We start from the raw sequence: 21,958 nt of genomic DNA, 5'->3' as shown, positions 1-21,958 counted from the left end.
TATAAGTAAATATATATAGTATATATATAGATATATACTCATTTGATAGTAGTTTATTGCAATAGTTTTTAAATTTCTTATCTAGGTATACATTTGTTATAAAAATGTGCTGTGTCATTAAATTTTTTTTATGAGGCTATAAAATTAAAAGACTGCAAACTAACTTAACAATGCTTAAAAAGCTGTTTAATTTGTAATAAAAATGAATTAAACGGGTTAAATGTATTGGTAGACATATATAAATATTTTTATTAAATTTTTTTACATATAAATGTATTAATAATATGCACTATATGTTTACATGTACATATTTTATCATTTTACTTAAACTAGTTTTCTATACCTTCTAGTGTATTATCTGAGAGATAATAGCTTTGTATTATCGAATGAGTTTAGCACTTATGGTTTAAAATTATTTTAAAGCATGCATCTATTTATGTTCATATATAAATATATATATATATATGTATAAAGATTCATATAAAAATAATTTTCTATCACCAATCGATTATTTATAATATATGTTTTAATTTAATTAAAATATCCTTTTGCTGTCGCTGATTCAATGATAGTTTGTATAGCGGCGAATGCTTCTTGAGCTGTTGGCATTATTTCTTCAGCAGGTAATATAAATAAATCTTCGCTGTCAGGTGGTCCACGTAATTCAAAAGTATAAGCAATCGGTATACCAGCTTCAGTGTATGCCCAGTCCATGCTATCACCACTTGAAGGATAAATAGTTTCAATCAGACTACCGCTTGTATAAATACGCCCACTTATTTCTTTAATACGTGCAACGGCTTTATCACCAAATTCTTGCAAGTCATCATAGTTAGATACTCGTTCTTTTGTATAGCCATACGGAAACATAATCATTTGGGAGTAGGAATGTAAAGCAATATAAGTTTTGATTTGTTCCTTATTTACATTCGCTTGCACATAATCGATAACTCGTTTAGTTTCAACTTCACTAGCAGCTGAATTTCCAGAAAAATCATAACGACATGGATCACTGCTGCAACCAGTGGAATTCCATTGATCCGGGTAGTTGCGGTTAAGGTCGACCCCACGGCATGTACCAAACAGTTGACGATTTTTTCGCCACATGCGATCATGTTCGAATGTGTATTTGTAACCATCAGGATTAACACTAGGAAACACAATCCAATTGTAGTTATTAGCCAGTTTTCGTATACTCAGATCTGTTGATGTTAACAACTCGTTAATGATGTAGGTAGCAGTAGCTGGCGCGATCCATTCACGTGCATGTATACCGCTTTCAATAAAAATAGCTTTGTTATTTGCGTTGCGCGATAACTTCAGCCCTTTTATAGGTACATCCTGTGTACTTTTACCCATATTGAGTAATGTCAAATCATTTGGATATTTTTCGACCATTTGTTCCATCCAACCGTAAATTGTTTCCAAATGATAATAATGTCTCCAACCAAATTTGGATGGTTCCGTATCGATAGGAAGGACTTCACGCATATTTTTATCAATTTTTTCTTGAAAGTTATAGGTCTATAATAAAATTATATAAGTTGCTTTATTGTCCAAATACTAATGTATAATTTTTTTTACATACCAAAACTCTGTGGGCGACGCCATATGTCTTCAATAAATCGGCGAAGTCAGCTACCTTATGCGCCGCTACTAGTATGGATAACTTTTGGCCAATTTCGCGAGCATGTCCAATGAACGTTAGGCTATCACATTGATTTTCCAGTTTTTGAAATATATCGATCTGTTCGTCAGTGCTGATCTCAACATTGTAAATGCGATAAAAATCATAACGAGCGCGATCGCTGTGAGGTTCTAAGCTGCAATGCTCTTTATCTTCTTTCGTACAGAACTCCATCGAACCACTAACTGTTGCTATCGCTGCCAGTGCCGTAAGCGTTATGAGCACTAGACTCAGAAACAGCGACGAGCGGGCCAACATTTTTCTACACGATTTACCGTATGTCGTTTGCCGGCTATAAAAAATGTATCTAAATACACACCAAAACGAGTACGTGTAAAATATATACACGCACAAACTGATTTCAATATATATTATTTATGAAAATATCAGTGTGAATATAATTAAGCAAATGGTTTTGTTATTTTTCGCTCTTTTTATTTATTTTTAGTATGAGCTGCAATCAAATTTTGTGAGCAAAGACTTTTGTTAGCGTTGTTTGGTTTCTTTGTTTGCTGTTTTTTCTTATCAAAATACTTTGGTGTGTTTTCCATGTGTTAGGTGTGTGGTGAGTTCACCACTTTCGAATGTCGTGCATATGTTCATCGTCTTTGGGAATTTCTGCACATTTGTATCTGATTCTTACGAAAAGAGTAGGAATTTTTTACCTGTTTTCAAATGAAAGATTGAAAATGTTTTGCGGATATACTAAGGAAGAAAAGTGCTCCTCAATATTCTCAAAAAATTTTTTACCTACTTGAACGCTCTCCATAAAAACTAATATATTCTAAAAGGTTATAAAATTCCATGTAAATTAGTAATTAACATTATTAGCATGAAGAATTTCAATTTAACAGTATAGTGCATTACGTTTTCAAACAGAAATTTTTTTATTTCAGTATTATTTTTGCAAAATATCAATAAAATAAGTTATATATCTTTTTCTTTTGTGTAGATCCATTCATTTGTAATACCTTCAATTTTATTTTACGACACTTTTATTAATATATTTCATATTTTCTTTAACATCAGTCTAGTACTAACATCCATTTTGCACTAAAAATTAAAAAAAAACTACATAAAAATATATTCCAGAAAAATTTTTTTATATGTAGTTGTCAATTTTTCGTGCGAAATGTATGTTAGTACCGGGTTTGAGGTGAAAAGCATCCAAAGCCACATTCTCATGCTTTTTTGATAGTGGGTTCTTTAGTCTTGAACCCACTAAAACGAGCAATGTTTTAGATGGCTTTAAATAGGTCCCGGGTGATATTGCATTCTAGTAGTTATGGAAGAAAATATAGGAAATAAGGATATTATTTATATATCAAAATTGGTGTTAGTTAGGAACGAATATTTAATCTACTTTTATTATAAACGATGATGGATATATAAATAAGAAGTATACTATTTAAAGCGGGTTGTTAAAATACATAGAGATCAAAAAATGAGGAAGACAATCCGCTTAAAGGAACTCAGAGGGATTTTCGTCAGTATATATACCAGTGTATATATATTTTTTGCGTTAACAACTACAAAATTTTTCAATAGAATAACACGAAACTGAAGTATCTATTAAGCGATTACAAAGTAAAATAAAAGAAGTTTTTTTCTCAGAAAAGTTTCTAAATCGGAGGTTTATATGGCAGCAGTACTGAATATAGAGAGTGTACTTATATATATATAAAATATATGTATTTTATATCTATAAATAAATATTATTTTTATTTGACTGGTGCAATATATATTACAATACAAAGTATAGGCTATGGTTAACGATAACTATAAAAGATAAAGATTCCAAGATAAGATATATGTACATATACGTGTAATATTTATACAAGTGAAACTAACATATTTAGCCCTGTGTCTATACTAGCTAGAATTTAGCCAGATTTTTGCATACACCCAGTTTTCCATTAAGGCATAAATTTTTGTTGTAGTTCGAAAATAAATTCGAAAATAATACGTATTGCTTTCGGACATACATATCTTGTCATAGTCTAGCTCGTGTAGATACTTTGCTCATTTCGGCGAAGTCCCATTTTATTATTTTGCGACATTTGGTTTTGCAAATCTGCCGTAAGCCACACATAAGCCTTTTTATTACTACTGACACCACATAAAGTTAAACCTGTATATAGATTTTATAGTACCCATTTTTGCTAATTTTAAGAAGTGCTTGAAGCTCTATTTTTGAGACAGAGACATCAATTATTTAAATGAGTTTTCACACCAGACCAGATATTAAAACCATAGATCAGGACTATTTGAAATATTTATTTATTTTTTTTTTACTATTTTATTTAATTTTTAACTCCTTAGTGTATTTTAGTTGTGATATTACCGACTATATATGGTATATGATATGTATGACTGTATTACACAATGTTTGTCAAGTTTGTAGTAACTATAAAAAAGCATAAAGTCTTCGGAATTTTTTTTTTAAAAACTTTCTTACATACTAATATTAAAAGAATAACTTTTCTATATTTTTAATATGTTTTTATTAATATTTACAATAAATATTTATTATAATATTATTTTATTATTATTTTTTTTATTATTTTCTTAACAAAAGAATTTTGTTAGACTTGAAAGCACATTTGCTCTACTCATCTATATAAATATATACTATCTGTGATATTATTTTGTGATAAATTTTAAAGTTAAAGATACTGCTCTTAATTGTTGCTCTTTGCTACCCATCACTCAATAAGTGACCTATCACAATATTTTGATACCGAATCATATTGTTTTTCTCCTTAAATAAAGATTTCATCAGATTTTAGTCGTGGGATCGTTATGTATTACACCTACTCTTAAAAAAAGACGATTTCATGCTCTTTGTGGTTACTCTTGTTGAGTAGTCAAAATTGTAAAAAGCTCTATGAAACCTTTGGACCTTATTGTAATTCGGATGTCTATGCCTATATATGTTGAAGAATAATTTGAGTCAATTGTTAGTTTGTTGGAGAAAGTTAGACAGTGCACTTGTTTTAACCGTAGATATAAACCTCTTTAATTATTTTAAAATGTCTGAAAAGTCTTTGATTCCTTCCACGGTGAATCCAGATCTACAAAAAGAACGCAATGCAGCCAGCTTTAATGTGGAAGAATTTGCAACGTGGTGGCATGGTGGCGCAGAAAAACTGAAATTCAAAAGAGAATTGGGTAAGTTTATAAAAAGTATCTACAAAAAAATTTTGCACAGTGAATTGGCAAAGCTTTTTGTTGTTTTGAAATTGAAGTAGTTTTGATAGTCAATAACACATGTTATATGATAATAACAATGTTTAACAGGTAATGTTTATGTTTAAAGTCCAAACCGGCCCTAAATTGTTAGAAAAATTATTATAATTTTAAAATTGTTTATGAATGGTTTTAGAATTATTTCCAAGACCACTGATGATGGGTATTTGGTAATAAACGAAATAGCTCTATGGTTAGCCAAATTTCAATTAATAAAAATAATATAAAAAGGTATTTTTATTGTAGTTTACTACTTTTCGAAAGTCTCTTTTTGAAAAATTTTTAGTTTTTTTTACTTTTACATTAATAACAAATCTATACTCATTTTTGTCAATTTGAAATATTTAAAGATTTTGCTTTAAATCACCCATTGAAAAGTATAGTGCTATTATTTAAAAAATAATTAATATCAATAATAAATGAAAGTTAAACATTATTTTTATAAAATAAATTAATATATTAATTTAATATAAATAAATTTTTATTTTTTTAAATTATCATTGCTCTCCATTGTAAAATTCTCACTATTGGTTGCTAAACCAATTCTCACTTGTGTTTCGATAATTGTTAGGTGGATTTTTTTAGATATGAATAGGAAATATGATATCTAGCTTAGTATATTAGATTATTATATAAATTATAATTTTATAGAATTTATAATAAATAATTAAATAGTGGACAGATTTATTTGGGTGAGCAAAATTTTATTAAAAACTAGTTACTAGATTTTGCATCCAGTATCCATCAACATAATTTTCTTGCATATCTAAATATTTTAAATTATTATTAGAAGTCAATATAACTTTTTTTAAATATGATAATATCCATTATTTTATACTATTGCAAAAGGTAAATCGCAAAAAGGGTCTATATGGTAAAAAAAATTAATATATAGAATTTTTTTAATGTTTATTAGATCAAGTCGTGACAAAATAAAATATTAATGTTTTGCGAAATTTTGAAACACAGATTGTTATATATAATGAGTTCAAAATGAGTATATATATAAATTATATTATATATTATATTATGTACATATATTATATTATATTATGTACATATATTATATTATATATACATATTATAATATAGATTATATTATATACATTATATATTGTATTATACAATATATAATTTTTAAATTAACTGTTTTTAGTATTTATGTTTTTTAATTTAATTTTTAATTTATTATTTCAGAAAATTATATGTTCAAGGACATGGAAGAGGACAATCATTTAACTCAATATAAGTCCCATGCAGACATATACGAACAAGCAGTGAAGCAAGCAATTGATGCTGCGAAAAAGTTGCGTAAACTGCAAGAAGAACGAAACCCGGGAGGAATTGACATTTGGCCGTAAGTACTCGTATATATGCTTAATCGATTATTTTACTTCTCTCTCTATATTACAATCGTTTTTTTAAACTTTTCTGAAGTGAACTTTATAATTCTTCATTACTCTGGGGTGCTATGCCGGCCGGTAACCCATTTGGTGTACAATTCGTTATGTTGGTCACAGCACTTAAAGCACAAGGCACTGATGAACAATATGCAGATTTTGGTAAACGCGCTGCTAATTTCGAAATATGTGGCACATATGCACAAACTGAACTCGGTCATGGCACATTTTTGAGAGGTTTGGAAACCAGAGCCGATTATGATCGTAAAACTGATGAATTTATTTTAAATTCACCGACATTATCATCTTACAAATGGTGGCCTGGTGGTTGTAAGTTATGTGTATTTTATAAAATTATATGATATATTATTTCATTTAACTTCATCTATTTTTAGTGGGACATTCTTCTAATTACTGCATTGTGGTAGCACAACTTTTTATAGACAACGAAGCGAAAGGAGTAGAAATGTTTTTTGTCCAAGTACGTGATGAGGAAACACATATGCCATTGCCTGGCATTGATATCGGTGAAATTGGCAAAAAAGTAGGTTTCTTCGGTGTAAACAATGGGTATTTGGGTTTAAAGAATGTTAGAATCCCACGTACAAAAATGTTAATGAGAAATGCTAAAGTATTTTCTGATGGTACGTTTGTAAAAAGTCCTGCATCTGTACTCACATACTTCACAATGGTTTCGGTACGTTGTATAATTGCTAGAGATGATGCAATAATGTTAACTATGGCTGCAACGATTGCTACTCGTTATTCGGCTGTTCGAAGACAAAGTCCAATAAATCCAAAGTAAGTGCACATGATAGCATGATATAGATTGAGATAACAATATGAACTTTTATATATTATATTTTAGCGATCCTGAGCCACAAATTATAGATCATGTGACACAACAATTGAAACTATTTCCTGAAATTGCTACTGGAGTTGCATATCGTCTAGCTTCGGATTATTTAATGTCTTTGTTTGATATAACCTCAAACGAAATTGAGCGCGGTGAATATGGTCGATTACCAGAAATGCATGCTTTATCTTGTATATTGAAAGTACTTTGCTCCTATGATGCCACTGAAGGTGTAGAACGTTTACGTTTGGCTTGTGGTGGACATGGTTACTTAACATCTGCTCATTTGGCTACTTTGTACGTTTATGCCACAGCTTCTATAACTTATGAAGGTGAAAACACCGTCTTGTTATTACAAGTGGGGAGATTTTTAATGAAAACATGGCGAAACGCTATTTCTGGTAAACCTCTGTCACCTACAACCAGTTACTTAGTTGATATTGTAAAAAATAATAGTGTTGAAAAATGGTCCGGTACTTGGGAAAACATGGTGAAACATTTGGAATTCGTAGCAGCAAAGTATATATAAATATATCATATAAAATATATTTATTTTTTCTGTTTTTCTGTTTTTCTAGTAAAACGCGAACTGCATTTGAGAGTTTAACGCAACGGTTAAAAGCTGGACAATCTGAGGCTGAGGCTGCAAATAACACTGGCATCGAGCTCATCCAGGCTGCTGAGGTAAATAATATATTTATATATATTAATATAAAATTATTAATATAACAATTTATTTACTAATAATAATAAATATTATATTGACAATTGACAATATTAATGAGAAAATAATATGCGTTAATATTTTCATAAACATACACATACACATATATATCTAAAATTTTTATCTATATTAACATACTTATAGTCGCATGGACGTGCTTTTGTGTGTGCCACTTTCCTAGCACAGGTTAGGCAATTGCAACAAAAACAATCCTCTCCAGCTTTGCAAAAAGTAATGGGAAATCTTTTGGAATTATATTTAGTCAATACTGTATTAAAGCAAATGACAAATATTTTGAGAGTAAGTGTCAAAAAACTATATTAAGAATGTTATGTTGTACAAATTTTTAATTTATTTTTTATAATTTTTACAGTTCGTTAGATTAAGTGAAACAGAATTAAGAACATTGCAAACACGTTTGGAAAAAGCTCTAATAGATTTACGTCCTGATGCCGTAGCCATTTGTGATGGTTTTGATTATCATGACCGTACCTTAAGTTCAACATTGGGCTCCTACGATGGCAATGTTTATGAACGTCTTTTTGAAGCGGCTAAGAAAAGCCCATTAAATCAACAACCTGTACCAAAAGCTTTTCACGAACACTTGAAACCATTTATGAAATCTAATCTATAAAACACATATAATTTAAAAATTTATTAACGAAAATTTGCCACTTTTTTATATATATCCAATTCTCCTATACATAATAAAAGACATGATTGAAATATAAAATATTTTAATTTAAAATATGTTAGCTTCATAATAATGTAGAGTTCATCTAAGATACGCTTTGGTGTTATTTTACAAAATCGTTCAGTAAAGACTATAACTGATATATTATAACTAATGAATAGGTTTTCCTAGTTAGTCCTGATTTCGATCGTATTATCTTGTTATTGCAATAAGTTCTTAAAAACTGCACCAACGTATTTTTTATGAAGCTCCAATAAATAATCAATCTAGAAATTTATGTTAATGTACACGATTTGATCTTTGAAATCATTATTTAGTAAATTACAATTTTCTTTAATTGAATATAGTTAATTGTTACTTTTACAAATTAAGTATTTAATAGTAATTAAGAATTAATGAGCAAGCAGTCTATACTATCGGGTTTCACTTAATAGTAAGCAATATAATAACATGTTTTCATTTAGTTTCATAATATTGAAAAAAAAATAAAAAATAAAAAATTGTTCTAACCTAAGTTCACTGTACTGAACAATGGGTATACGAAGAAAACAAATTAATTTATGTAAAATTATATTACAAAACTAATTAAAATTGTGTTAAAATATAATTAACACATTTACATCTATGAACTTCAGCACTTAAAAATCGTTTTGCTGTTATCGGATATATATACATAAGCCTACTCAGATCCGAAATCAGGAGAAGCTCGTATACTGATATGACATTGTCATATACTTTATGCAAGCATAAAGTGGAAAAACTATTATTTAAGAAATATATGTATGTAAATTAGAAAAAAATTAAAAAGCCGAATTTTACACATTTCTTTTAAGTAATATTTAATTTTTATTCAAAATAATAATAAAATATTGAAATCTAGGGGGAAGAAATCTGTGTACGCCCATGTATATATACTAATTTTATTTTGACATTCACGTATGTATATTTTTAATGACGGAAATTTTTTTAATGATATTATATAAATATTATTAAATAAATATATTATTTTTTTTTTTTAATATATTATTCACTATATTTATATTTATCACTAACCTAGCACAATAAATGTAACGCATTTTATTTAAATGATAATGATATGCTCCGACTCCCTTTCTTATTAATTCTCATTTGAGATAATGCATTATCAAAAGAGGGAAAAGCTTATTTACTCATTCTCGGCCTGATCTAGTTGAGTATTCAAGAAAATAACGTAAAGCTTTTGCCATTTACGCTGACTTTCGTGAGAAAAACACATTTACTGGTCTTCAGAAAATTGTGTTTTCAGTAACCGGATAGTCGCTTCTGGAAGTGGACGTTGTAAATAAAAAGTTGGAACACAAAAGACTTGCAGATAGTGTATTGATTTTTATTTATAATTATTGTAATTGAGAAATTATGTCTGGAAAAAGTTTAATTCCTGCTACGGTGAATCCCGATTTACAAAAGGAACGTAATGCAGCCAGTTTCAAAGTTGAAGATTTCGCAAGTTGGTGGCATGGTGGAGCTGAAAAATTAAAATTCAAGAGAGACGTAGGTTAGTGTTTGACGATATATTACTCTTAAATTTTTATGCGTTGTGATTTGATATAAAAGTATAATTATATATTTACAATTTAATAAAATTGTGCATTATTTAAAAAAATTTTTAAGGACATAAATATAAATTTAGTTGATATATTAATCATAATTAATATAACTATAACTATAATGAAGGAATATTAGTTTTATTATTATTAATATATTAAAACTACATCGATAATTACTTCAAAATTGTAATGTAAACTTATTTACATTGTTATATACCTAAAGCAAATTGATGCAACCCTTAACCCCAGTGGTAGGTACGTGATTTTGTGAAAAGTTTAAAATAATGTACTGGTGTGCAGATTAAGATAATAAAAATTATTTTATATTTGTCAGAGATAAGATCTGTTGATTACACAAAAATTTTAAAAATAATTTTTCTTCTTGAACCTGGGGGTTCGAAAGTCGAATAGTTTTAAATACATATATATCTGCACAAATAACACATACGGCTCTATAAACAATAATACTATACAATAATACAATAAATATTATTTCATATAAACATTATTTTAATTTCATCAATCATATGTAAAGTAGAATAGTCTAAAATATTATACATTATATTCAGTCTATTATTGTTAGTCTATTACACGCTCCGCATTCGGGAAGGTCCATTGAGCTCTAAAATACTGCATAAATTGTAAGAAATTATGCATAATTTAATTGTGAATACCTGAAGCGGAAATCTTGTTTATAAAAGTTAACTCTGCAATTAAGAAAGATCTTGTCCTCTTGCTATAAACTATATTTTTAAAATAATTAAAAGTTTAAAAAATATTTAATGAGTCTAATTAGTTCTTGTCTGACCTTTAGAAAAATAAAATATTGGGTAACTGACGTTCTACCTTTTAATTAAGATTTGAAGAACACTTTTTTAAATTTTAATTTATTTAGTACATAATATATATGTATTATTTTAATATACAAGGTATGTGCAGTTCTTATTTTAAGTATTTCAGATATACTATTTAACTATTTAAATTTATATAACAGTTTGTATTTTAAATAATTATATGCATATATATTTCAAATTCATATTAATTGAATTATTAATTAATTTAAATTAATTGCACTTTAGATATCTTCACATATGTTATTAGTTCCGATAATTAAATTTTTATTTTAGTTAAAAGATAGAATTAATCAATTCTACTCGGATAAGTGCTTAAGATTTGATGGAAAGAGTGTAAGTTATTTTCCATTGAAATAGATATATAGATTAATTTATTTCTTTAGCTTGTAATGCAGATTATTAAAAATATGCAAAATTTTACGTTGTATTGAATGTAAATTCCTTGTACACTTTTTGGTCTTAATACTTTCTGTTTCTAAAAATATTCGTTATGTTATCTATATGATTAATCAAACATAAATCTCTTAATTTTAGAAAACTACATGTTTCAGGACTTGAAAGAGGATGCTGATTTGTTTCTCTATAAATCACATAAAGATATCTACGAACAATCTATAATGGAGTCAATCGAAGCCGCTAAGAAGTTGAGAAAACTTCAAGAGGAAAGAAATCCAGGAGGAGATGATATTTGGCCGTAATTATTTAGCATTTTTTAAAGTTTTTTTTATTTTAATACATATTACTGCTCTTTAAGAACCCTCTACTCTTCAATCCATGTTGCGGGTGCTATGAAGGCGGGCAATCCGTTCGGTGTGCAATTTGCAATGGTTGTGAAAGCTTTAAAGCAACAATCCACAGATGAGCAATATGAAGAATTTGGAAAGCGGGTAGCAAATTTCGAAATTTCAGCCACTTATGCACAGACCGAACTCGGTCATGGTACATTTTTGCGAGGTTTAGAAACCAGAGCGGATTATGATCGTAAAACTGATGAGTTTATTTTGAATACTCCAACCATATCAGCATATAAATGGTGGCCTGGTGGATGTAAGTATCATCAACCACCTCAAAATAAAATAAAAAAATCAATCCACTGGTTTCTTGATTATAGTGGGCCATTCTTCGAATTACTGCATTGTGGTAGCACAGCTTTATATAGACAATGATCCGAAAGGTGTACAAATGTTTTTTGTGCAAGTAAGAGATGAAGAAACACACATGCCATTACCGGGTATTGACATTGGTGATATAGGTAAAAAAATGGGTTTCTATGGAGTAAACAATGGATTCTTGGGATTGAAGAATGTTAGGATCCCACGTACAAGAATGTTAATGAGAAATGCTAAAGTACATCCTGATGGTACATTCGTAAAAAGCCCTGCATCGGTATTAACCTATTTTGCTATGGTTTATGTGCGTTGTTTGATTGCTTCCAATGCTTCAACGCTTATTTCAATGGCTGCAACAATTGCTACACGTTACTCAGCTGTAAGGAGACAAAGTCCAATAAATCCTAAGTAAGTTTAATATTTATATAATCCATTGTTAATCAAATAAAGAAAATTTTTTACAGTGAACCAGAGCCACAAATTATTGATCATGTCACTCAGCAGATGAAACTATTTCCTGAAATAGCTACAGGAGTTGCATATCGGTTAGCCTCCAATTATTTGATGTCGTTGTATGTACTCACATCGAAGGAAATTGAGGGCGGTGAATATGGTCGTTTACCAGAAATGCATGCCATGGCATGTTCACTGAAAGCTCTAAGTTCTTATGACTCCACAAATGGCATAGAACGTTTACGTTTAGCTTGCGGTGGTCATGGGTATTTAACTTCTGCCAATTTGGGTAATCTTTTTGTTGGCGCGACTGCATCTTGTACATATGAAGGAGAAAATACTGTATTACTTCTACAAGTCGGTAGATATTTAATGAAGTCTTGGCGTAATGTGATTTCTGGTAAACCTTTGGCACCAACAACGGCATATTTGGCTGAAGCAAACAAAGATTTTGGAAATTGGACGGGTAGTTGGGAAAACTTAGTAAAAGCTTTACAGTTTTCTGCAGCTAGAAAAACTAGAACTGCTTACGAGAGTTTATCTCAACGTTTGAAGTCTGGCCAAACTGAACATGAAGCAGCGAACAATACTGGCATTGAGTTTATACAGGCAGCAGAGGTAGAAATTAAACGTAATTTTACATTCCTTTGAAAATGTTAATAATTTGGAACTTACAGTTACATGGACGTGCCTTCATAGCAGATACTTTCTTAAAACAGTTCCGAAGTCTGCAAGCTAATTCAGGTTCTGTATCCTTTAACAAAGTTATTGAAAATCTTTTAGAACTATTTTTGGTACAAACTGTACTTAAGTTCATGGGAGATATTCTAATGGTAAACCGAACTTAAAGTAGAAACGGTGTCCACTTTTGTTAAATGAGAAATTATTTTTTTAGTTCAAACGACTGACGCCTATCGAGATAAGTTCTTTACAAACCCGTTTGGAGGAAGTTCTAACAAAAATACGACCTGATGCAGTAGCTATTTGTGATGGTTTTGATTATCGTGATTGTACATTGGCTTCAACTTTGGGTTCATATGATGGCAATGTTTATGAGCGTCTGTTTGAAGCGGCTAAGAAAAGTCCTCTTAATCAGCAACCAGTTCCAAAATCGTTCCATGAGCACTTAAAACCGTTTATGAAATCTAATCTATAAAACATACGAGTACAAAGATTGTTTGGAAATGTTGTATGTATTTGTTTTAGGTTGTTATGGGTAATAAAGTAATTTTTTGTTATTTGATTTTATGATAAAAATAGAATTAATTTCTTGTATTTTATTATTACTTTTAATAGCTGATATAAATAATTGATTGATTGCTGGAGTAACTATGAAGTATTATTTTTATATATGAATGTTGTTTTTAGTTTGACTTATAGGAAATATTTAAAACATAGTTAAATATTTCTAATATATGTAAACACATCATAATTATTTAAGTAGCTTTTTTTACTGGTTGTAAATATGAAAATCGTAAGGGATACACATTTGTTAAGAGATATTATAATTTCCATGAGATATACGTTACATTTGGTGAATTTTGTATACACGAACCCTTTGTGATAGAGTGACAGAAATTGTCTTGATTTATTCCTAAGACGTAAAAACTTTTAACCAAAAATAATAAATAAGCGCAATAACATATATATATAAATAAATATTTACATAAGTGGAGTGCAAAAAATCCCCAGGAAATTTCAATTTACTTTACCCCAATTTACTCGAACTAATACGGTCAAAATATAAAATATAGAAAACGAAAAATAGAAAACGAATACATTTAAAACATTATTAATATAAAAGTTTATGTATCTGTGGTATAACTAACCTTTGGATTAAACTTTATGGTTTAAAAGATGGATAAAAAATTGACTTTCACCATTTAAACAGTTAAAGAATTACTTGATACACTTATAAGATCTATATTAGATTTCATAACTTCATTAGATTTTCTTAAAAGAATCCTATGGTTACTTTAGATTTCATGAACAATCAAGGATCTTAATTTTCAACTCAATATGTTTCTGGCTACATATTCTGTATATAAAAAACTTGAAAAATATTTATTGTACTAAAGACATAGAATTTAAAAGTTAAAAAGTTGAAACTCTTGTTATCTGTTGGTTTTATCGGTCTACCATAAGATATAATTACTCTAAACAAATACTGGTCTATAAGCACTGAGCACACGTATATTTTTAAAAACCATCTCATTGCTTGTGAATGGTACTGTTTCTCTTAAAAATGAGTTACCTTTGTACTTAAGAGAACACTCTATTGATAAGAAAGCTCATAAGCACGACAAATGAAGCTTTAAAAGAACACAACTTTTCATGAACTATTTAGTTTGTGCGTCGATATTGTGGAAGAATCTGTGTGCGGTTCTATTTTGCCATCTGTGATATAATTTAGAATCGGTATTCTTTATAGATATCTCCATATAACAAATTGGAATTGATATATTAATTTTGAAAGAAATTTTTATATTTATAAGTCAATTAAAATGCCTGAAAAGAAAAGTATAATACCGTCTCGTGTAAATCCCGATTTACAAAAAGAGCGAGATTCAACAAGCTTCAGTATACAAGAATTTCAAGAATGGTGGGCTGGAGGTGCTGAAAAATTAAGAGAAAAACGCGAAATAGGTAAGCAGCTGATTTTGTTAAAGAAATGGTTTTGTTTTTGTTTTGATTTATACTAAATATTGGGAATAAAATAGGTCACCTTTTTGTCAGATATATAATTTAAGTGATATTAGCTAGAATGTCAATATAACTACGATATTATAATCATCCTTTTTACAGTAATATACATTATATTACTGTTCTTTTTCCAAAGATATTTGTAATGAACTGTTGTACAGTAAATACTCACTATATGGAAAGATATAATGTGAAGGCCTTTCGTTATTTCGAAAATTTAAAGTACAATTTATGACTAAAAGTTTTATAATGTTTCTATATTTTTATATTGTTTTGCAGCAAAAAAAAAATCACTTAATTGCATTGATATACATACTTCCAATCCACGACTCTCAGATGATGTATCTGAGATGATGTATCTATCTGAAAAACTTTTTGTAGAATTATTTTGAGTTTATCTATATTATTTTGTATTATCCAATTAATGAAAGTATAAGAACTTCATATCGCATCTTTTGTCAAAATGCTTAATTTTTGCCAAAATTCGCTTTAAACAGCTTGTTTTTTTTTTCCGAGTATACTACGGATGCTCAATTGTACTCTCAATTTGGGTTATAATTGTAACTTTTAGAGATTAGAGGTTAAGTAGAATATATATAAGAAAATGCATCTGAAATGCAACATTTAGTACTTATAGGTTTTTTTTTTAACGAATATAGAAGGTCCGGTTTATCGGATATTTCTTAAATACAGATTTAATTTTATATTACGTATAAATTATTTATGCTCTCTTAAGACTCATAAAAAAATTATGATATATATAAAATTTTCAAATATATAATATATAATAATATATAATAAAAACGTAGCATATAACTACATTATTATATGTATTGATTTTTAACTTGTGATTCACAGTAATAATCCGGTGAAGACTAAAATCTTGTCTTATCAAAAATAACTTATCTAAAGGTACTTAAATTAGTGAACTTTGATCTTTGTTTTCATGCGGATTGGTTAAAATATTTCATTACAGTGTATTTGAATAGCACTATTCTTACTTACTAATGACCTTTCTAATAATATGAAACTTAATAATAAATCTAAAAATAAGGGAGAATTTTATTTTAATTTTATTATAATTTTCGACCGAATTTCATTTAGTTTATAGTAAAACATACATAGATATAAATTAGAATATTAATTTATATACGCTGTGGCGTTAAAACGTGGGTAGATATAGATTTTTGTCAAATCATAAGGCTCATCTGGTCTAAAACTTGCACTAGAGCTTTAACTCCCTTCAACTAAAATGGAAGCAATCAGTAGTAGAAATTAGTGCTGATAGGCTACTGCATTTAAGAGAGGCATGTAATAAGACTTAGTTTATCTTCTAACGATTTTTATGAGGGTTGTGGTTTTGTGAATGAGATGAAACCCGTACTCCGAATCATGTGTCAGTCCTCATCATTGAGTTTGTGTAAGTAATAAAAAAAAGTTGTTTGTCGAAACCGATTTATTTTAGTCCCCTTTTAATTTAATCAACATTCTAAATGTATTCATTGTAAAGTTAATTATAAATTATAAATACTTCTTTTAATAGGTTGCCATTTCTGTCATTTGTTTAATAAAATATTAAACAGTTTTATCGCATGTTTTCGAAATTGTAGAAATTGAATATCTGCTGTTATTTGTTATCAGTTTTTTGATGAAAATTTTATTTTTTATTTTATTTACTGTAATATACGTACATAAATATATTAACTTTAGTTTCCAGACATAAAAGCAGTTTATCGCTGATTATAACTTATATGCGACGATAGGCTGGCAACAATCAGATAAAAATCAAACTTTATATTTTGTCATTATTTAACAGCTTGCAAAATACTTAAAAAAAATTCTAAAATTCTACAAATAAATGAATTGTTTAGGTTTTATATGCATTCATCCAATTATATTAAATATTAAGAAACTCATCCACTCGTAATATGTTAAGTTTGACCTTTGGACGTGCCTGTTCGATGGCTTGCTTAATCAACAAACAGGTAAATCAGTTGACCGCACTTTTACATGTTGCTTACTTGGAGCAGAGACAACTAAACAAAAACAAACGATCAAAACAAAAATCAAACGAAGCTTTCTTGTTTCTTAAGAGTCTTATGCAATGAAGAAGCTTTAAATTGAAAGCGTTAAGAGAGAAGCTTTTTTCTCTTAAAACATTAGGTAAAACACGAGTAAAGTAAAAACTGAGAGCGTAAAACAAATAAAAATAATATATAAACAATTAAAATGTCAAATTTCGCTCTTTACACAGATTTTCATGGAACAGCTTTGTGTAAAATTTTGTGAGAACGCAAATAAACAATACAAAAATTTAAATTCAAACCAAAACAGCTGATTCGCACATCAACACAAATTTTACTTGAAATAAAATGTATTAGTAAAGACTGTGTAGCATTTGCTGGTGGAATGCACTTATGTATACACAGAGTTTCTCAAAGTTACTACGAGTAGGTAGTGGAACAGACCTATTATATTATTATTTATTATTATTTGACAGCGTTATTGTTGATTATGTACAACTTTTTATACATCACAAGCTTTTGTATCATATGCTATATATAATAATAATAAAGACAAAAGAAAAGGAATTATTTAGCTATCGGATTAGTTCGTTTTATATTGTAAATTATTTTCGTATTATCAATCGTTTGGTTTCTTGCAAATCACTTATAAATCATTTCCTTCGGGATCCATATGGATCCGTATAATTGGCAACTGCAATAGCAAATGCTATTAAAGTTCTATTATGTCTAAAATATAGAATGTGATCAAGAAGCAAAGAAAGTTTTTAATATTTTCAAAGAATATTATTCCCTTCAGAGTAGTCTGCATTCAATATCATTATAGTTTCCATTGATATGATCTTTACTTCGTTCTGTGATTTTGTTTCTATTTCATAAATTATTCAAAAACGTCAATAGCTGTATTATTTAGTTGGGGATGTAAAAAAATCCTAGGATTCCACGTCTGAAGAATAGGTTGTTTGTAGCATTATAGTAGTATTATGTTTATCCGTGATTGACAATAAGCTTTTGTGACTTTTATACAAAAAGTTATTAACTGTGGCATTTTTTTGTAATATCCTCATATATATTGGTTTCGTTAATTGTACGAATTTTCTTTATTTATATTATATATATTAGAAATTTATTATTTATAAAATTTACTTGTTTTTATAAGCAGCCCTTTAGTCAGTTACAAACACCCACATTTGTAGGTTAATTAACGCATTCGACATCATTGCCATCTATACGGTTTATTTGTATGTGGGTAAAACTATATTTAGTTTTCAGGATCCTTTATAGGCCTTGCCTTCATCTATAATATTCATCTAATAATTTATTTGATGACCTTGAGATAATATGGATTGGTAATTTTTGGTGAACTTAATTTATGGATAACATTTAAGTTGAATATAGGTATGTGAATGTATCACAAACATATTATAGATTAATCCACGAATAACTGTCCATGGTTTTTTTTTTGAAATTTACTTCTGTTTTAATTTCTTTATTTACCTTTCTTAAAAATTTTTACAATTTCAAAGTAAAATCTAATAGTTTTGTTCTTTAATTGCTAATGGGAAATGGTTTGTCTTACTTTACAACAGAACATGTCTGTACGATATCATAAATATTTGGTAGAACAATATAAATTTTTACCATGAGGATGTTCTTCCAGCTTTGTTGTTCCAGAGGAAAGTTACTTATAGCTAACAAATACATATTAAAAGATTACATATTTCAATAAAAAGAATATTTTGTGTATAAGTATAATAATACAGAATATATTTATTAATTTTTAATTTTTTCATTTTAGAGGAGTATCTTTTCAAGGATATGGGCGATAGTTTTGCTCACGAGTTTCTCTCTCACGAAGATCTTTACAATGAAGCCGTTAAGCACGTCACACAAGCTGCAACAAAACTAAGAAAGTTAAAGCAGGAAAAAAAATCTACAGGAGATGAAATTTGGCCGTAAGTCGAAAAGCAAATTCTAATAGTATATCAATCCCCAATATTTATTCCTTTTCTTTTAATTACAGTAAAATGTTATATGGAGTAGCAAGTCATGGTCTAATGCCGGCCAATCACCCGTTTGCAACGCATATAACTATGTTTGTTGACGTCATCATGGGACAAGGTACACCGGAACAAATTGAAAAGTTTGGAAAACCGGCAGCAAATTGTAATATAATCGGCACCTATGCACAAACCGAGTTAGCCCATGGCACAAATGTGCGTGGTATCCAAACACGCGCCGATTACGATAGCAAAACCGATGAATTTGTTCTGAATACTCCGTCATTGGAAGCTTATAAATGGTGGCCTGGTGGAAGTAAGTGAATTATACAATTTTATTTAAACTTTTTCTTTAACTTGTATTTAATTTAGTGGGCCATACCTCTAATTATGCCATGGTTGTTGCACAATTATACATTAAAGATGAACATAAGGGTATTCAAATGTTTGTTGTACCTGTGCGAGATACTGAAACTCATATGCCATTACCGGGTATAGACATTGGTGAGATTGGTAAGAAATTAGGTATGGCCGGAGTTAATCAAGGATTTTTGGGTTTGAAAAATGTACGCATACCTCGTACAAATATGTTGATGAAATTTGCTAAGGTGAATCGTGACGGTAGTTTTGTGCAAAGTCCAGCTTCGAGATTAAATTACTTGACTATGGTATATACGCGTTGTTTGATTGTAAATCTGGATTCTAGTTATTTGGCACAAGCAGCTACAATAGCCACACGTTACTCTGCTGTTAGGCGTCAAAGTCCCATCAATCCTGAGTAAATCTTTCATAACAAAAAAAAACTTCCCATCTTAATTACAATTATTTTTAGTGAACCAGAACCACAAATTATGGATCATGTGACACAGCAATTAAAACTGTTTCCAGAAATTGCTAATGCCATGGCTTATTATTTATCTGCGGAATACATGTGGGAAATGTATGATAAGACCCTTAAAGAAGCGGATAAAGGCGAATACTCCAGGTTACCAGAAATGCATATTTTATCTTGCGCGTTGAAAGTGCTTTGTACTACAGACGCCTGTGCTGGCATTGAACGTCTACGTTTAGCATGTGGTGGTCATGGCTATCTAACTGCTGCAAACTTAGGTAATATTTATGGTAATGCTGTGGCTGCTTACACATACGAAGGTGAAAATACTGTTCTATTGCTTCAAATTGGACGGTACCTAATGAAAGCTTGGGCTAATTTTGCAAGTGGCAAAAAATTATCGCCAAGTATGGCTTATTTAGAAGAAGTGAATCGTATGAAGAAATTCCCTAAGTGGAACAATTCCTGGGAGTGTATAGTAAAAGCTTTTCAATTTGCAGCTGCCAAGTAAGTCTTACAGGCATTTTTACACTATTTCATTCAATAATAATATTTGTTAATAGAAAAATTCAAATTGCTTTCGAAAATCTTTCCAAGCGCATAGCTGCTGGCGAAACTCAGGAAGAAGCTGCTAATCATACTGGCATTGAACTAATACAGGCTGCCGAAGTGAGTAGATAAGCAAACTATATCAAATTAAAAAAAAATATTAATACATTTTTTTACATCTTCACAGTTACATGGTCGTCAATTTGTTGTTACTACATTCTTAAATCAGATCATAGGTCCAAAGAGTGCCAAACGCTCAGCAGGATTAAATGGCGTCTTGCATAATATTTTAGAACTATTTTTGGTTAATTACACTTTTAATAGCATGCATGAAATCCTGAAAGTTAGTATTATTCATTTTTAATTCTTTAATTTCTTTGTCTTTAATTGGAAATTTTTAAAGTTCGTGGAACTTGATGATGCAGATTTACGTTCTCTACAAAAGCGTTTGGAGGTAGTCCTTAAAAAAATTCGACCTGATGCTGTGGGAATTTGTGATTGCTTTGATTTTCATGATCGTGTTCTAAATTCTGCGTTAGGAAGCCATGATGGCAATGTATACGAACGTATATTTGAAGCCGCCAAAAAAAGTCCACTCAACCAGAAACCTGTGCCGGATGCTTTTGAAAAATACCTCAAGCCTTTCATGAAATCCAATTTGTAATCAAAAAGAAAATATTATAAGATTTTTTATAAAGAAATTTTTTGCTATCTACTGAAATTCATTGGCTTCAATTTTTTCAATATGTGTCTTTTTAGATGACATGTGAAATGAAAGGGTCACAAAAGAGAAATTTTTGTTTAAAATAATAGTTTGTAATAGTTTGGTAAGTAGGTGAAGTGGAAGAAGGATCGAAACCCTCTCAAAAAACTAAAACAGAGTCGGATATTTTAGAGTTGGATATTTTAGAATCAGCCAAATACATTTATGAATATAAGTATTTGACTGATTTTAATGTTGGATATGTTGTGCAACATACAAATATTATATTTATATTGCCAAATATATGTTTTATATTATATATATATATTATATTATATATATATTATACTTATAGTGCCAAATTATTCCAGTAATTACTTAGTAAGGCATTGTGCAAAAAAATTTAAATTTGTTGGATAGTGTAGTTATAAGTATTTTTTTGCAATTGAAAAGCTCCCTTTCTTTAGATTTCAGAAAGCTTTTCGAAAATACATTGTGTCGATAGATACCAGTTCCCATAAAAGAACGATTTCGA

General features: G+C 29.2%; 4 protein-coding genes across 4 annotated transcripts; 3 read left to right on the top strand and 1 right to left on the bottom strand.

Annotated features, from left to right (window-relative positions):
* Positions 1–230: 230 nt before the first annotated feature.
* On the bottom strand, positions 231–2,326 carry LOC119680138 (zinc carboxypeptidase). The gene is made up of 2 exons (XM_038092816.1): positions 1,589–2,326; positions 231–1,524 (listed from the first exon to the last, which is right to left on the bottom strand). Exons 1-2 carry the CDS (start codon positions 1,943–1,945, stop codon positions 532–534), a joined length of 1,350 nt encoding a protein of 449 aa, XP_037948744.1. The 5' UTR covers positions 1,946–2,326; the 3' UTR covers positions 231–531.
* A 2,279-nt stretch (positions 2,327–4,605) lies between these two features.
* Positions 4,606–8,586, top strand: LOC119680133 (probable peroxisomal acyl-coenzyme A oxidase 1). Its single transcript, XM_038092809.1, has 8 exons — positions 4,606–4,858; positions 6,134–6,293; positions 6,374–6,666; positions 6,732–7,137; positions 7,205–7,711; positions 7,771–7,876; positions 8,061–8,216; positions 8,290–8,586. Exons 1-8 carry the CDS (start codon positions 4,621–4,623, stop codon positions 8,548–8,550), a joined length of 2,127 nt encoding a protein of 708 aa, XP_037948737.1. The 5' UTR covers positions 4,606–4,620; the 3' UTR covers positions 8,551–8,586.
* A 1,286-nt stretch (positions 8,587–9,872) lies between these two features.
* LOC119680135 (probable peroxisomal acyl-coenzyme A oxidase 1) lies at positions 9,873–13,854 on the top strand. The gene is made up of 7 exons (XM_038092811.1): positions 9,873–10,144; positions 11,585–11,744; positions 11,805–12,097; positions 12,162–12,567; positions 12,624–13,230; positions 13,290–13,445; positions 13,508–13,854. Exons 1-7 carry the CDS (start codon positions 10,006–10,008, stop codon positions 13,766–13,768), a joined length of 2,022 nt encoding a protein of 673 aa, XP_037948739.1. The 5' UTR covers positions 9,873–10,005; the 3' UTR covers positions 13,769–13,854.
* Positions 13,855–14,976: 1,122 nt separating this feature from the next.
* On the top strand, positions 14,977–21,441 carry LOC119680134 (probable peroxisomal acyl-coenzyme A oxidase 1). The gene is made up of 8 exons (XM_038092810.1): positions 14,977–15,258; positions 19,138–19,294; positions 19,363–19,655; positions 19,712–20,117; positions 20,172–20,678; positions 20,735–20,840; positions 20,908–21,063; positions 21,124–21,441. Exons 1-8 carry the CDS (start codon positions 15,117–15,119, stop codon positions 21,382–21,384), a joined length of 2,028 nt encoding a protein of 675 aa, XP_037948738.1. The 5' UTR covers positions 14,977–15,116; the 3' UTR covers positions 21,385–21,441.
* The last annotated feature ends 517 nt before the right edge of the window (positions 21,442–21,958 follow it).

Source organism: Teleopsis dalmanni, chromosome 2 (assembly GCF_002237135.1).
Source record: "Teleopsis dalmanni isolate 2A chromosome 2, ASM223713v2, whole genome shotgun sequence".
Lineage (NCBI taxonomy): Eukaryota > Metazoa > Arthropoda > Insecta > Diptera > Diopsidae > Teleopsis > Teleopsis dalmanni.
The sequence above is the reverse complement of the archived record's forward strand: the minus strand, read 5'-3'. Positions and strand labels throughout refer to the sequence as shown.

Excerpts from the sequence above, each read along its gene's own strand:
- LOC119680138 (XM_038092816.1), bottom strand. The coding sequence starts at position 1,945 with ATGTTGGCCCGCTCGTCGCTGTTTCTGAGTCTAGTGCTCATAACGCTT. Across the intron at positions 1,525-1,588 it reads GCGTCGCCCACAGAGTTTTG|ACCTATAACTTTCAAGAAAA; the intron begins GTATGTAAAAAA and ends ATTTTATTATAG.
- LOC119680133 (XM_038092809.1), top strand. The coding sequence starts at position 4,621 with ATGTTGAAGAATAATTTGAGTCAATTGTTAGTTTGTTGGAGAAAGTTA. Across the intron at positions 4,859-6,133 it reads GAAATTCAAAAGAGAATTGG|AAAATTATATGTTCAAGGAC; the intron begins GTAAGTTTATAA and ends TTATTATTTCAG. Across the intron at positions 7,877-8,060 it reads AGCTCATCCAGGCTGCTGAG|TCGCATGGACGTGCTTTTGT; the intron begins GTAAATAATATA and ends ACATACTTATAG.
- LOC119680135 (XM_038092811.1), top strand. The coding sequence starts at position 10,006 with ATGTCTGGAAAAAGTTTAATTCCTGCTACGGTGAATCCCGATTTACAA. Across the intron at positions 10,145-11,584 it reads AAAATTCAAGAGAGACGTAG|AAAACTACATGTTTCAGGAC; the intron begins GTTAGTGTTTGA and ends TCTTAATTTTAG. Across the intron at positions 12,098-12,161 it reads TAAATGGTGGCCTGGTGGAT|TGGGCCATTCTTCGAATTAC; the intron begins GTAAGTATCATC and ends TCTTGATTATAG.
- LOC119680134 (XM_038092810.1), top strand. The coding sequence starts at position 15,117 with ATGCCTGAAAAGAAAAGTATAATACCGTCTCGTGTAAATCCCGATTTA. Across the intron at positions 19,656-19,711 it reads TAAATGGTGGCCTGGTGGAA|TGGGCCATACCTCTAATTAT; the intron begins GTAAGTGAATTA and ends TATTTAATTTAG. Across the intron at positions 21,064-21,123 it reads GCATGCATGAAATCCTGAAA|TTCGTGGAACTTGATGATGC; the intron begins GTTAGTATTATT and ends AAATTTTTAAAG.